Source organism: Orycteropus afer, unplaced genomic scaffold (genome assembly GCF_000298275.1).
Source record: "Orycteropus afer afer isolate SDZICR_OR568_19922 unplaced genomic scaffold, OryAfe1.0 scaffold00089, whole genome shotgun sequence".
In the NCBI taxonomy this organism is placed as follows: Eukaryota; Metazoa; Chordata; class Mammalia; order Tubulidentata; family Orycteropodidae; genus Orycteropus; species Orycteropus afer.
This window is the reverse complement of record NW_006921676.1, coordinates 664,778-680,673: the sequence shown is the minus strand read 5'-3', so window position 1 is coordinate 680,673 and position 15,896 is coordinate 664,778. Positions and strand designations below refer to the sequence as shown.

Genomic DNA, 15,896 nt, shown 5'->3' with positions numbered 1-15,896 from the left:
CTACTTCCGTAGTGATACTGCCTCCGAAACTCAAGGAGGGGTCGCTATGAGTCGGGACCGACTCGACGGCAAATAACAATTGCTCTAGAGGAGGAGAGACAAATAGTTGCATCTTAGATGGCTGCTCACCAACTTTAAGACCACAGTTACTACTCAGTGAAGTAAGATGTAGAAAAATATTTTTGTGCACTATGTTTTGCCAATGGTCCTGTGACCATGGTTCCTAGCCCACAAGCCTAGTGACTCACTACAAGGTGCTTAGTTGTTGCTAAGTTATCCTAACTTTGCCCCTTGTTATCTTTACACTTCATATGGACATTTTTATAGCCCATACAAATATGTATGTAGGAATATCACCTGCCAAACCTATGTATGGTCAGGGTATATTCTCATTCACCTATCCATACCTGATCTCCTTGCCTATCTACTTATGAATCCACCTGTAGATTAGTGTTTGCTATTACTGATAATGCAGTATTGTGTATACAATAGTATTTACCTTTATTATCTGCAGCTTTTGTGCATCTCTTTGTGACTTCCTTTTCCTTAGTGATATTGTACTAGTCACATGCTTTTGCTATATTGCTTTTTCCTTCACCCATATCAACCTGCATCTTTTAATTGTCCATTTATTTTTACCTGCTTTCCCATTCCTGGTAACCAACAAAGAAAATTTCCTTCCCAGTGTAAACTTTTCCATGACTTTTTATAATAACAAACTCATACAATATTTGTCCTTCTGTGACTGACTTGTTTCACTCAGCATTATATCCCCCAAGTTCATCCACATTACGGGGTGATTTGCTGATTCTTCATTATTCTTTAATGTTGCATGGTATTCCCTTGTGTATGTACCATAGTTTGGTTATCCATTCATCTGATGGACAGTTAGGTTGTTTCCATCTCTTTGCTGTTGTAAATAGTGCTGTGATGAACATGGGTATGCATATTCATCTATTTGTGTCCCAGATCTCACCTCTTTAGGAAATATTCCTAACAGTGGGATTGCTGGATCATATGCTATGTTCTATTTCCAACTTTTTAAGGAATTGCTAAACCGTTTTCCACAGTGATTGTACCATTTTACATTTTCATCAGCAGTGTATGAAGAGTTCTGATCTCTCCACATCCTCGCCAGAATTTCTTGTTTTCTGTCTTGTTGAAATTTGCTTTTATTGCTGGGATGCGATGATAGCTCGTTGTTGTTTTGATTCACATCTCTCTAATGGTAAATGATTGCAAGCATTTCTTCATTTGTTGCCTGCCTGAGTACCATCTGTGGTGAAATGTCTGTTCATATTCTTTGCCCCTTTTTAAACTGGATTGTCTTTTTGGTGTTGAAGTATCAGAGTTTTCTATAAATTTCAGAGATAAATCCCTTGTCAGATGTTGCCAAATGTTTCCATTCTGTAGGTTCTCTTTTTACTCAATATATATATTCAAGCATATTCAAATATTATAAACCTCCAAACTAAGAAGACTCAATGGATACAAATCATAGGAAGGATTAGTACTAAATTCAGGATAATTGTTACATATGAGAGGGTAAAGGGGATGTAATCTGGGACAGGAACACAGGGAGCTTCAAAGGTATTGGTATCACTATTTTCTTTGCTGGGTCGTGCGTCCATGGCAATTTTTTTATTCTTTATAATGTATAAGTCTTCTATTCACTCTTTGGAATATTCTAAAACAAACAAACAAAAATCCCACAATCTTTTCTACAGAAAAGAGTAATCTGTAGATTAATTCAATGACTGGTATAATTTTGTTATTTCCAAACAGGTTGCACTTAAAGAGATGGAAGCTGGGGAGTTGGGTAGAGGGAGTACACTCATGATCATCTTATTTGTTGTTTCATATTTTTCTACCATGTATGTAGGGTAGTGTTAGTATTTATCTTCCAAGCTCAGACACTTTTGAGAGTAAAAGTGTCATTAATAATGTGTCAGAAAAACTGCTGTAAAACCACTACTGTCCTAGGCAAAACAGAATGTTGATTACTTAAGAAATCTTTTAGAAAGAATGCATTTTGATTATATAAATTTATCTTGGTTAAGTTTTTGGGCCTCAAGATTTACAGACATTTCAGTGAGACCTATAGAACAATTCCAGTATCAGTCAAGTCAGGAATCCTAGATTCTAGCCCTAGCTCTGTGCAGGACTAAAGCTTTGAAAAATAAGAGGTTATTATTAAGGGTACCTACCACTCTGTGGAAGAGACAATGGAGTTCAGAATAAACCCAGGAGCCAACTGCAGAACACACCATCAATTGCTTATACTTAAATTCAAGTTGAAGCTTTAATTTTTAAGAAAATTTAAACAAGCCTACGAGAGCTAAAATCCAACCTTGAGTATATCCCAACTGAACTTAGAGACTATTTCAAGAAAAGATCTGATATGTGAACACTAATGAACCAAGACCAGTCTACTTGAGAGATGACATCTAGTATATCATACATGAAGAAAGCAAGAGGTAATTAAAGACAGGAAAGGACCAGAATGGATGTCAGAAGAGACTTTGAAACTTGCTATTAATGCAGAGTAGCTAAGGTGAATGGAAGAAAGAATGAAGTAAGAGATCTGAATAGAAGACTTTCAAAGGGTGGCTTGGGAGGACCAAGTATAAAGTATGATAATGAAATGTGCAAAGACCTGGAGTTAGAAAACCAAAAGGGAAGAACATGGTCGGAATTCTCAAGCTGAAAGAACTGAAGAAAAAATTCAAGCATCAAGTTGCATTGCTGAAGCTGCCTTCTGTGGGCAAATTATGGAACAATGCAGGAAGCATCAAAAGAAGATGGAATACACAGCATACTGTATCAAAAAGAATTGGTTGACTTTCAACCATTTCAAGGGGTTATCATATGATCGAGAACTGATGGTATTAAAGGAAGAAGTCCAAGCTGCACTAAAGGAATTTTGGCAAAAAAACAAGGCTCCAGGAATTGATGGTATATCCATCAAGATGTTTCAACAAATCGATGCAGCATTGGAAGCACTCACTTTTGTATGCCAAGACATTTGGAAGATAGTTACATGGCCAATATAGACTGGAAGGATTCATATTTTTGCCCATGCTGAAGAAAGGTGATCCAGCAGAATGTGGAAATTATTGAACAGTGTAATATCATATACAAGTAAAGTTTTGCTAAAGACAATTAAAAAATGGTTGCAGTAGCAGCTTGGCAGGGAACTGCCAGAAATTCAAGCTGGATTGAAAAGAGGACGTGGAACAAGGGATATCATTGCTGCTATCAGATGGATCTTGGCTGAAAGCAGGTAATACAAGATAGATATTTAACTGTGTTTTATCAGCTATGTGAAGACATTCAACTCTGTGGATGGATAACTTTGCAAAGAATGGGAATTGCATGATATTTAATTGTGCTTATGTGGAACCTATACATAGACCAAGAATAAAGGAATACTGCATGGTTAAAATCAGGAAAGGTGTGCATCAGGGTTGAATCTTTTCACCATGGTTATTCAATATGTTGAACAAATAATCCAAAAAGCTGGATTATATGAAGAACACATTAGGATTGGAGGAAGGCTCATTAACAACCTGTGATATGTAGATGACACAATGTCGCTTGCTGAAAGTGAAGATGACTTGAAGCATTTATTGATGAAAACCAAAGATTTCAGCCTTCAGTATAGATTACACTTCAACATAAAAAAAACCAAAAATCCTCACATCTGGTCCAATAAGCAACATAATGATAAATGGAGAAAATATTGAGATTGTCAATATTTCATTTTACTTAGCTCCACACTCAACACCCATGGCAGCAGCAGTCAAGAAATCAATTGATAAACTGTATTGGGCAAAGCTGCTGCAAAAGATGTCACTTTGAGGACTAAAGTGTGCCTGTCCCAAGCCATGCTATATTCAAACACCTAATCTGCGTGCGAAAGCTGGATAATGAATAAGACTGAAGAACTGATGTCTTTGAATTATGCTGTTGGCAGAGATTTTTGAATGCCATGAAGTGCCATAAGAACAAACAAACTTCTCTTGGAAGAAGTACAGCCAAAATGAACCTTAGAAGTGAGGATGGTGAGATAAAGTTTCACATACTTTTGGACATATTATTACGATGGACCAGTGCCTGGAGGACATAATGCTTGGTAAAGTAGAGGGTCAATAAAAAAGAAGACCCTCAATGTGATGGACTGACATGGAGACTGCAACAATGGCTCACACTTACCACTGATTTCGAGGATGGCATAGGACCAGCGACCCTTATGTAGTACAAAGGGTAGCTATGAGTTTGACCTGACTCAATAGTACCTAACAACATAATACCTGATACTTTGATCCTTCCCAATGCTGGAGAGGCTGGTAGAAGAATTCTTTGAACTGAAGTAACAGAAACAAACTCAAGCTAAACTGATGAAGGAGGAAGGGAGACTGGCATGTGTAGGAAATTTACCATGAGGATGCAGGGATTATTGAACAGAACCCAGCGTACCTGAATCTCAGGATTAGAAATAGAACCAAATGCCATTAGAATTCTTAACCCGTTTTCTTTTTTAATTTATCCAAGTATGTCAGTTTAGAAAGGTTATTCTTTGCATTCTGATGACTGGCTTTCTCTGCTCATTCTGGCCATTCCAGAGTTGCACTGGAATGTCATATTGTAGTCAAAGGAAGATACTTACTTGACCTTAGTTCCAAGAGAGAACCTAATTGACTGTCCTTGGGTCAGGTGTGTATATTTGGTTTAGTTGGTTATGGCTGGGGCCTACCTGCCCCTGTGTATGGCAGTGGAGCATCCATTAGTGGAGAAAGGTGAGGGTTGAGGGGATTGTTGTCATCTTAAATACTGGGCAGACCTCTGAAGAGCTAATCAGTACATGGGTTGACAGTGAGCCCATTTTCAAAGGGAAACGGTAACTCAAGCTGAAAAAGTATTTCCTTATTCGTTACAATATTCTACTCACACAACCCTATATTAAAACAAGGTAATTTGAAGGTCACAATTTGACTTTTTCATGTAATCACATTCTAAATGCATATTTCCCCTCTAAACATAACTTCTATACAAATAACCAAATGCTCATTAATACCCACAGCTAAGAATTAGCTCAAAGATATCTGTGTCCATACACACAATGGAAACTATGCAATGCTAAAGAATAATGTAGAATCTGCAAAACACCGCATAATGTGGATGAACTTGGAGGACATTATGCTGAGTGAATTAAGTCAATCACAAAAGGACAAATATTGTACTAGTCTGTTATAGTAAATGTTAAGGAAAGGTTTACCTATAGAAGGAAATTTTCTTTGTTGGTTACCAGGGATGGGAGGGGAGGGGAGGGAACGCTGTTAGATAGAAAGAGGTAAGTATTGATTTGGGTGAAGAGAAGGGCAATGTACCAAATGTGAGCAACCCATATGGCAGCACTGAGGATGAGAAAGACATAGAGAGGTACAGGGGAAGTACAGACAACAAAGATGAACCCTTTTGCACATACAGTACTGTGTTGTCAGTGAAAGCAAACATGGGTATACGGGTGGATAGATGGGTGGACAGGCTGAACTATTAGGTATGTCTATGAAATGGGGAGTGTATCCAAGAACATGTATAGGGTTGGCAGACAATGGTCCTATAAGTTTATGTGAATGATCAGAATTCCCAGGTGTATAGCAGAGCTGACAAGGGGCAAGGTTGGGGTCACTGTTTGGTCATAGCCAGCTATCCAGAGGGACTGAGTAGTTGAACCTGAGGGCTTGGGACCATAGTCGCAGGGGACATCAAGCTCAATTGGCATAACATACTATACAAAACATTGTTGCACCTCCTATTTTGGCAAGTAGTGACTGGGATCTTAAAAGCTAGCAAGCTGCCATCTAGATGCAACAATGGGTCTCTCCTTGTCAAGAGCAAAGAAGAAAGAAGAAAACCAAAATTAATGGAAACAATCAGTCCTAGCGACTGGTACACCATCCAATATGCAACCTATACAAGTATGAGACCAGAAGAACTATATGGTGCCCGGCTACCACTGTCACCCACTTGGAAGGGGATCTATGTAGGAGATCCTTGATAGAGAGGGAGAACAGTATGGACAAAACTCAAAATCATTTGGAGGAAAAAAAAGGGAGGGGGGACTAGGTTTGCTGGTCCGATAGAGCCTGGTGGAACCACTGAGACTATGGCCCCTAGCTGCCCTTCAGGTCTGGAATTGAACCCACACCTGTGGTTTCCAGCCAAACAAATGACAGGCATATGAGTTGAACATTTACCTGAGGTAGATACACTCCTTGGAGAGAACAATCATGGGAGAAAGAAGGGCTGCTTATGTACAGAGAGACAGCTCAGGGGGCAGGAGTGCATGGAGGGATGGACACTGGGAAGGGGTAACTATGGGGAGGAAGTGAGAGGGGAGCTGTTGCATTGTGGTAAACTGTGGTCAATGTCATGAGACAAAGTGTATGTGAACTGTTGTATGGAAAGTTAATCTGCTCTATAAATCTTCACCCAAATCTCTCTCTCTCTCTCTCTCACACACACACACACACAGAGATATCTGCAAAGTTTTATCAGGTTCTGTTTTCTTGGTTTGTGTTAATTTTGATGCAATAGTGGCTTTTCTGATACTTAATCAAAATAGACCAAGAGGAGATCACCGTATTAGAGTTTCATCATATGACCCAAGTGCTTGCCTTGCCATTCACCAGATACTAAAATGTGTCTTTATAGGAACCTTCACACTCAATACATCTCCAGCTACACCATCAGTTAAAATGAAGTTTAAAAAGGACATAAAGTACTGTATGCCTTAGGAAGCCTTAGCTTTGCCAGTTTGTTCAAAAGAATATAATTTTCAATAAATCTTAAAGACTTAGAGCACAAGCAAAGCTCGCTGTGTACAATGGATGCCTGAAATCAGAGCGGGGCTAGGAACTTGAGATCACACTTCAGTGCCCATCCTCTGGCACTATATGAATTCAGCTCTTCAGGGCCAAAAAGCTTATGTAAACATCCCAGTGGCACAGACCTGGAGTTGGAGAGCATCTTTGGAGCAGAGGCCACTCTATGGCAGCTGCTCTTCCCCTTCCTTTCTCAGGGTCTGTTTGGTTTTTCTTCCTCACGGTATCTGTACTTCTCTCTTTGCTTTGCCTCTCCCCATTTTCCAGTGCATATTCCCCCAAAAGGTAATAACCTCTGCCTCTAACTGAACAGAGTAGTTCACTTGCTGCCACTGTCAGGCTGGCAGTTTCAGCCAGGTACCTCACTGTGGTTGAATCAATGTCTATCTTGGTCCAAAGAAAGGTCTAGGTTGCATTTGGTTTCATCTGGAAGGAGGATGTCAGCCATGGCAACCACCATGGTTCATGTATCACATACCTAAGCAGCCATCTATAATCTCTCCAGCATCTAATATAATATTCTAGGCCTCAGACATATAAGGACAGTAGTAAAGGGATCTGTAACTGAAATCCACAAATTGATTTAACCCCCCCCAGATAGTATCTATCTAACAGAAAAAAGTCATAAAAATATAGCATACAGTGATACAGTGAAACATGTTTAATAGCAATATTAAAATAATCATTACATTTCTTCATTGCTGAAACCATGAAAGAATATGCTTTTTGTAATTAAAGTAACAATTCTTTTATCATGCAAAAGGTATTTTTATTATTACATTCATAGGTAGCGATTTTATTTCAAAACAAATTTTTATAGACTTCAAAAAGCCTAGACTCAGAGAAAGTGAAATTTCTTTAAATACTAGTAAAGTTACATTGTATGCTGCTGGCATTCTCATATTCACAGTTTATAAAGTAAGAAAAACTAAACTTTTTAAATGTCAGCTTTGAAATAGATATATTTTCAGTAGAACATTCACTAGTTAAGGTTTGTTCTTCTAAAAAGAAAGACTTTTAGTAGAAGATAGTTTTTAAAGAACAAACTCAACATGTCAGCAGCAAATTTTAGTTAAACTAAACTGGAAACCAATGTTCTGAGTAACCAAAGTGCAAAGCTAGTTCTCCAACTGAGAATGAAAAATTAGAGTATAAATTGGAAGGCTTTGGAGAACTTCATAGAACATATCATGCAGGGCTTTAGTATGAAATAAATATTAAAATAGAAGTCTCAAATTTATGATTTAAGAGCACAATTTTGATCTAGTCAATAAAATATAGTCAGAGGTGTAAAAGGCAAGTAATAGCACTATTTATGGTTATTCACAAGAACTGTGAAAATGTAGCACTGATTTTAGGTGCCTTTCTGAAATCCAATGATGGAATGCTTATGGAACAACACTATATGCTAAACATAGGAAGTGCCAGTGTCACACTTAGGTACAATGCTGAATAACACAGTCACTGTTCTGACAGGTTTTTATTTGGAGGCTTAAAAAAATTTCCTGAACAGAATCATGGCTTACCAGTACTGTTACCATAGCAAAAGCCTGGAAAGACACCATGAAATCACCCCCAACATAACGCAGTGGTCCCATCTATTCAGGGCTATAGCAGCCACTACTAAGGCTTCTGACAACATAATGAGTTTTGACTTCAAAGAAAAAGAGAACAGTTCATATGTTTTAAAGTACATTTTAAAGCTAATAACTAAATAAAATTTTACTTTAACTTAGCCTCATAATTAACTGTAGCATCTTTAGTCCCTTAATAAACAAAATGATCAACTTACCAATAAACATTTTCCTTCATACTCTAATCACCAAATTTTATCTAACAAATGATAACAATCTGATTTTGCAATAAATAGTCTTGTAATGTTATTTTCAAAGCCTAAATTTCAGTTGTTATACTACTGAAATGTAGTTTTAACTTCAAAATTCACAGTACTGCCAAGAAATAGATGGGTCCTGAGGTTACAGTGAAAGAGGGGAATGGATTCATTCTTCATGTTTTAATTCTGCAACGTCTAGGGAACATCACAGAAATGGTCTTTGTGGTATTGAATCAAAGGACTGGGGACTGGTATCAATACTCCAAACTGCTATACTTCAAGCTGAGACTTTTCAATATACGTGTCATACATATGTACAAATATATGTAGATATAAATATATACACACATTTTTTGACAAAACGATGACACAAATATACTTGAATCATTTTTTTGCCAAGTGGATTCTATTTAGTTAATAAATAACCCATTTCCTTCCATCAATCTATCGAAGTCCAGACCAACTATGCAGATAGGATGCCCATCCTGAAGAACGGGAAGCATTTTCTTCCTCACCTTTGGGAAGTTAGAAGAAAAAAAAGTATTAAAATTTCTCAATGCAAAAATCTATATTCTAGAACTATTCTATAGTATAAGCAAACAATAATTTCCTTTTCTTTTTAACTGATTATATGCTATCCTTTTATGTTTTCTACTCTAATTCAAAACAGTTACATGAAAATGAAACACTTTAAAACCAAACCTTCTGATGGCTTAATAAAAAATAAATAAATAAGCTAGAAAAAGTATGCAGAAACGACTGTTTACAAATAAACAATGATAACAATGCAGACCATAAGAAATAGCTTCATTATTCTCAAATAAATCCTCTCATACCATACTTCAATGTTATGAATCAATGCCTATTCTTGAACTGTTGCACTTGTTTTTATCAGACAATTGCAAAATAAAGTACCCAGGACAACTAAGTTTGATTACAAGGGTTTTTTTTTTGTTGTTGTTTACATTCTTTTAAAATGGAAACTTTTACATAACTTAGCGTAGAGTCTAAAAACAACAGATTCATACACCTCAAAAAGAAAACTAATCAATGCAAAACAAGACCTGTTTTAAAAATCATCTTAAAGCCTGGATTAATTTACTTATGATAAAATTTATCCTTTTTAGTACATAGTTTTATGAATCTTGATAAATGTATATAGTATATACCACCATTGCAACCAATGGTGGTATATACCTCAAAAGGTTCTGTCATGGAGACCTCCAGTAAGAAGGTAGAATACACAGACAAGCTACACCGACCCTCTTCAACAAAGAAAAGAGAAACCAATTGACACAGACACAGAAGGTAATTCTGGGGTCATGAGCTTTGAAAGGAAGACTACGGAAGTGGATTAAATACCAACTAGTAAGAGAACCTGAGTGAAAACAGTGAATAAGGAGACAAAAGAAGCTATGGGCTATCAGCTATCCTGATGGTGGGGCCAGTTTGAATATTTACAAGTGTTGTTAGGACCTGGGCTAGTAACATAAAAATCGACCCTGGTTGTCAAGGTCTGCATGGACAACTATACTGGTGGCTGGTGACTAAAAAAGGGAAACAGCAAAGAAGGGGACAAACTGAGTTGTGGTGTTTCGGTGGTCAAAAGGGTGAAGCCATTTTGATTATTTAAAGTGGCAGCAATCAGATCTCAGTGACCTAAGAATAGTCTCTGCTTGCTGAGGACAGCACGGGCAACCACACTGGGGGCTGACAACTGGAAAGCTGCTGTATTTCCCTTGTTACTCTTACAGTGCACACTCACTTGGTGTATGGAGGTGTGGCCACCTCCCACCTCTCCTCACCTTCTGGACTGGCAGGAATTCCATCCCAATCTGTATGCTCTAACAAAGTCAGGGTGCCCTGCCTCACCACCTCGCCTCAATTTTTTAAAAATTGTTTTAAATTCTTTTTTTCTTCCTTTATATTTTTATTCTTTCTTTTATGCCTTCCTCACTTCTAGTTTTTTGTTTTTTTTCTCTTTCCTTTCCTGGTACCTATGTTTTTTCTTTCTTTTGGTTCCTCCCATCCCTTGTTTTTCTTTCACTCTAGCTCTTTTCTCTTATTCCCACCTCTCCAGATACTGTTTTTTTTTTTTTTCCTCTTTATATTTCTTTTAACTTTTAAAAACATTTCTTTAAATATTTCTTCTCATTTGTTTCCCTTTTTTTTTCTTTTTGGTGTTTGCTCCTGTGGAGTTAATGTGTTGTTTTCTGTCCTCTTGACTTTTTCGGTGAATATTTTGATTGTTGTTTTTGTCTAACTGAGTGGGAGACAGCAAGACTGAGTGAGGGCCACCACTTGCTTCCACACCAACTGGCCGATGACACATGACAGCCAATATGAGCCCAACTCACCCTTAACTTCTCATCACAAACAGCTAACAGAAATCTGTGCACTCACTCTCTAACACATGCACCAGGAGATACGTGGTTAAGTGCATAAGTGCTGCCAACTAGTGAAGAGAGGAGCACAGTACCCTGGTTACTCAGATATATCAAAATAAAACAAAGAAAAATAATCGGTGAATCACACCAACATACAATCACCAATTAAATATAAATACAATCAATACAATTAAATATAAATACAATGGTATCTCAGAGACAATGGACCATCACAGTCCATATAAAGAAGCAAGATAAAGTACTAGTAACAAGGGACCAGTATACAGACCCAGAAAACATCCCTGAGGAAGCAGCAGCATTGGAACTCCCTGATAAAAAATTCAAAAGAATCATATTTAGTACCTTCAACAAATTAAGAGACAGATTAAGGAAAACACTGAAAAAATTAAGAAAAACACAGATAAAACCCTAGAACAATTTAGGAAGACAATACAAGAACAAAATGACAAAATAAATGAAAATTCAGAAATGATACAAAATCTACAGTCAGAAATCCAGAAGATTAATACTAAAATTTCAGAAACAGATAACACATTGAATGGGCAAAGGAGTAGAATCAAATCAACAGAAAACAGAATTACTGAGATTAAAGACAATTACCTCAATACCACTTTGGTATGGGATCAATTAGAAAAAAGATCAAAACATAATGAAGAAAGCCTAAGATTCATGTGGGATACCATCAAGATGAATAACCTGCATGTAATTGGAATTCCAGAACAAGAAGAGACAAATAAAACTACAGAGAAAATTGCTGAATTTTGTTGGAAGAGAATTTCCCTAATATGATGAAAGATGAGAATATATCCATTCAAAAAACCAACAGGATAGAAACCAAAAGAAAATCACCAAGATATCATCATCAAACTCACCAAAACCAAAGAAAAAGAATCTTGAAAGCTGCACGGGAAAACATAAATTTACCTGCAAAGGACAGCCAGTAAGAATAAGCTCTGATTTCTCAGCAGAAACCATGCAGGCGAGAAGACAATGGGATGGTATATATAAAACCCTGAAAGAGAAAAATTTTCAACCAAGAATTATATACCCAGCAAAATTGTCCCTCAAATATAATGGTGAAATTAGGACATTTCCAGATAAGCAGAAATTAAGGGAATTTGTTAAAACCAGACCAACCTTACAAGAGATGCTAAAGGGAGACATTTGGGATGGTATATATAAAACACCAAAAGAAAAAATTTCCAACCAAGAATTATATATCCAGGAAAAATGTCCCTCAAATATAATGGTGAAATTAGGACATTTCCAGATAAGCAGAAATTAAGGGAATTTGTTAAAACCAGACCAACCTTAAAGGAGATACTAAAGGGAGTCCTTTGGGCTGAAAACCAACAACAACAAACAACAAGTGGCCATTAACACATATGATGACATAACCCAGAAACCAACCCAGTCATGGAAGTATCCAAAGAAAATAAGCTTACAAGACTGTAAACAGGGAACCAGAGACAACAATTGGCAAATAAGGACAACTACAAAGAAAGAGAGAAAAAAAACTGTAGATACAGAACTTTTTAAATGGTGAGGAAATCAAGACAATTTTGAGATAGAATGGACTATACTAAACTTGGGAAGAAAATTATACATCACAACCATAAGGCATCTCATTGCCTTATAAATTACAACCTCAAAGAAAAATAATAAACCTTTGCATCAAAATAAAATAGATGACAAGCACAAATATTTAGCAAATACTAAAAATATCAATGAAGAAAAATGATAACATGATTCATAACCAGAATGAGCTCAGCACAGAAAATTACATGGAACAAAGAAATCAGTAACAACACAAAAAAACACATAACAAAAGGACAGCAAAAAATTCATACTTGTCAATAATTACACTGAATGTAAATGGGTTAAATGCACCACTCAAGAGATGGAGAATTTCAGACTGGTTAAGAAAACATCACCCCATCAATTTGCTGTCTACAAGATATACACCTTAGAGAGGAAAAACAGACTAAAATCAGAAGTTGGAAAAAGATATGTCAAGCAAATGGCAAGCAAAAAGAGCAGGAGTAGCAGTATTAATTTCTGACAAAAAATTTATTTTATAATAGTTTTAACTTTAAGACAAAAACCAGCATATGAGACAAGGAAGAGCATTATATAATGATACAAAGATCCACTGAACAAGAGGACATAACCATAATAAATATATATATGCACCAATGAAAGAGCCCCAAAATACATAAATCAGACCTTAACAAAATGGAAAAGACAAACAGATGACTCCACAGTAATAGTAGGAAACTTTAATACACCACTTTCAATGAAAGATAGAACTGGAAAGAAACTCAACAAATATGCAGAGGAGCTAAACAATACAACCCACCAACTTGACCTTATAGACGTCTACAAAGCACTTCACCCAACAACAGCATAATTCATTTTCTTTTTCCAGCACATGGAACATTCTCCAGGATAGACCATATGTTAGGTCACAAATCAGGCCTCAATAAATTTAAAAACACTGAAATACTGCAAAGCATCTTCTCAGATCACAATACTACACAATTAGAAATCAACACTAGAAAGATCAACTGAAAAGGAACAAACACATGGAAATGGAGTAATAACTTCCTTAAAAATGACTGGGTAATAGAATAAATAAATAATGAAATTTAAAAATTCCTTGAATCAAACAAAAATGAAAATGCAACATGCCAAAATCTTTGGGACACAGCAAAAACAGTGATTAGAGGTCAAGTTATAGCAATAAATGCACACATCAGAAAAGAAGAGTGAGGCAAAATCAACACCTTAACCCAACATCTCCAACAATTAGAAAAAGGGCGGCAAAAAAAGCCTAAGAATAGTCACAAGAAATAATAAATATTCGAGCAGAAATCAATAAAACAGAAAATACAAAGACAACAGAAAAAATCAGCAAAACTAGAAGTTGGTTTCTTGAAAAGATTAATAAAATTGGCAAACCACTGCCAAATTTAACAAAGGGAAAAAGGGAAATAATACAAATAACATGAATAAGAAATGAAATGGGTAATGTCACAACAGAACCAACTGAAATTAAAAGGATAATATCGGAATACTATAAAGAACTATACTCCAACAGATTTCAAAATCTAAAAGAAATGAACATATTTCTAGAAACATATTACTTACCTAACTAACACAGACTGAGGTGGAAAATCTGAACACACCCACAACAAAATAAGAAATTGAACAGGTCATAAAAATTTACTAAAAAAAAAAAAAAAATCCTGGCCCAGATGGTTTCACTGGACTCTACCAAACATTCACAGAAGAACAGACGTCAATCCTACTCAAACTATTCCAGAACACAGAAAAAGATGGAATCCTCCCAAATTCATTTTATGAAGCAAGCATTACCTTGATACCAAAACCAGGCAAAGACATCACTAAAAAGGAAAATGACAGACCAATATCCCTCATGAATATAAATGCAAAAATCTTCAATAAAATCCTAGCAAATAGACTTTAACAACAAATCAAAAAATAATACATTATGACCAAGTGGGGTTCATAGTAGGTATGCAAGGGTGGTTCAACATTACAAAAACAATCCACGTAATCCATCAATAAGTAAAAATGATCATATCAACTGATGCAGAAAAGGTGTTTAATGAAATTCAATACCCATTCCTGATCAAAACTCTCAGAAAAATAGGAATAGAAGGAAAATTCGGCAACATTATAAGGGGCATATATACAAAACCAACAGGCAACATTATTCTCAGTGGAGAGACACTGAAACTGTTCTCTCCCAGTGAACAGGAACCAGACAAGGATGTCCTCTCTCATCACTTGTATTCAACACTGTGCTGGAAGTCCTAGCCATGGCAATAAGGCAAGAAAGGGAAATCAAAGGCATCCAAATTGGTAATGAGGAAGTAAAACTATTGCTAGTTGCTCATATGATCCTATATCTAAAAAACCCAAGAGACTCAGCAAGAAAACTACTAGAACTAACAGAGAGATTTAGCATAGTGGCAGGATACAAGATCAACATACAAGAGCTGGATTCCTCTATACCAGTAAAGAGACTGCTGAAAAGGAAATAAGAAAATCAATACCATTTATAATAGCTACCAAAAAAAAACAACAACAAAAAAAAAACTTGGGAATAAATATTACCAGGGATACAAAAGACCTGTATAAAGAAAACTATAAAAGACTACTTCAAGAAACCATAAGAGATCTACATAAATGGAATAACATACCATGCTCGTGGGTAGGAAGATTGAAAAATGTGAAAATGTCAATACTACTCAAAGCAATCTATACATTCAATGCAATCCCAATCCAGACCCCATCAACATTCTTTAAGGATACGGACAGGAAAGAGATCTAAGATAAGCAAAGCACGACTGAAGAAGAAGAACAAAGTAGGAGGTCTCACAATCCCAGACCTCACAACTGACTATACAGCCACAGTAGTCAAAACAACCTGGTACTGGTACAATGTCAAGACACACAGACCAGTGTCTGAGAACTCAGAGATGGATCTACTGATGTATGGTCAGCTGATTTTTGACAAAAGGCCGAAATCCATAAAATGGTGGAAGAGAAAGTCTCTTTAACAAATGGTGCTGTCAAAACTGATTATCCATTTGCAGAAAAATGAAACAAGATCCATACCTCACACCATACACAAAAAGTAACTCCAGATGGATCAAAAACTTAAAAATTCCTCAAGGATAACATAGGGGCAAATTTGTTGTTATTGTTGTTGTTATGTGCCGTCGAGTCGGCCCCGAC

General features: G+C 36.4%; 1 protein-coding gene across 1 annotated transcript in view; it reads right to left on the bottom strand.

Moving 5' to 3' along the window:
* Window positions 1-9,165: 9,165 nt before the first annotated feature.
* GCC2 (GRIP and coiled-coil domain containing 2) overlaps window positions 9,166-15,896 on the bottom strand; it is a 110,397-nt gene continuing 103,666 nt past the window's right edge. Inside the window, exon 22 of the mRNA XM_007942364.2 lies at window positions 9,166-9,236. Coding sequence (XP_007940555.1) covers window positions 9,166-9,236 — 71 coding nt within the window. The remainder of the gene's footprint in view (window positions 9,237-15,896) is intronic.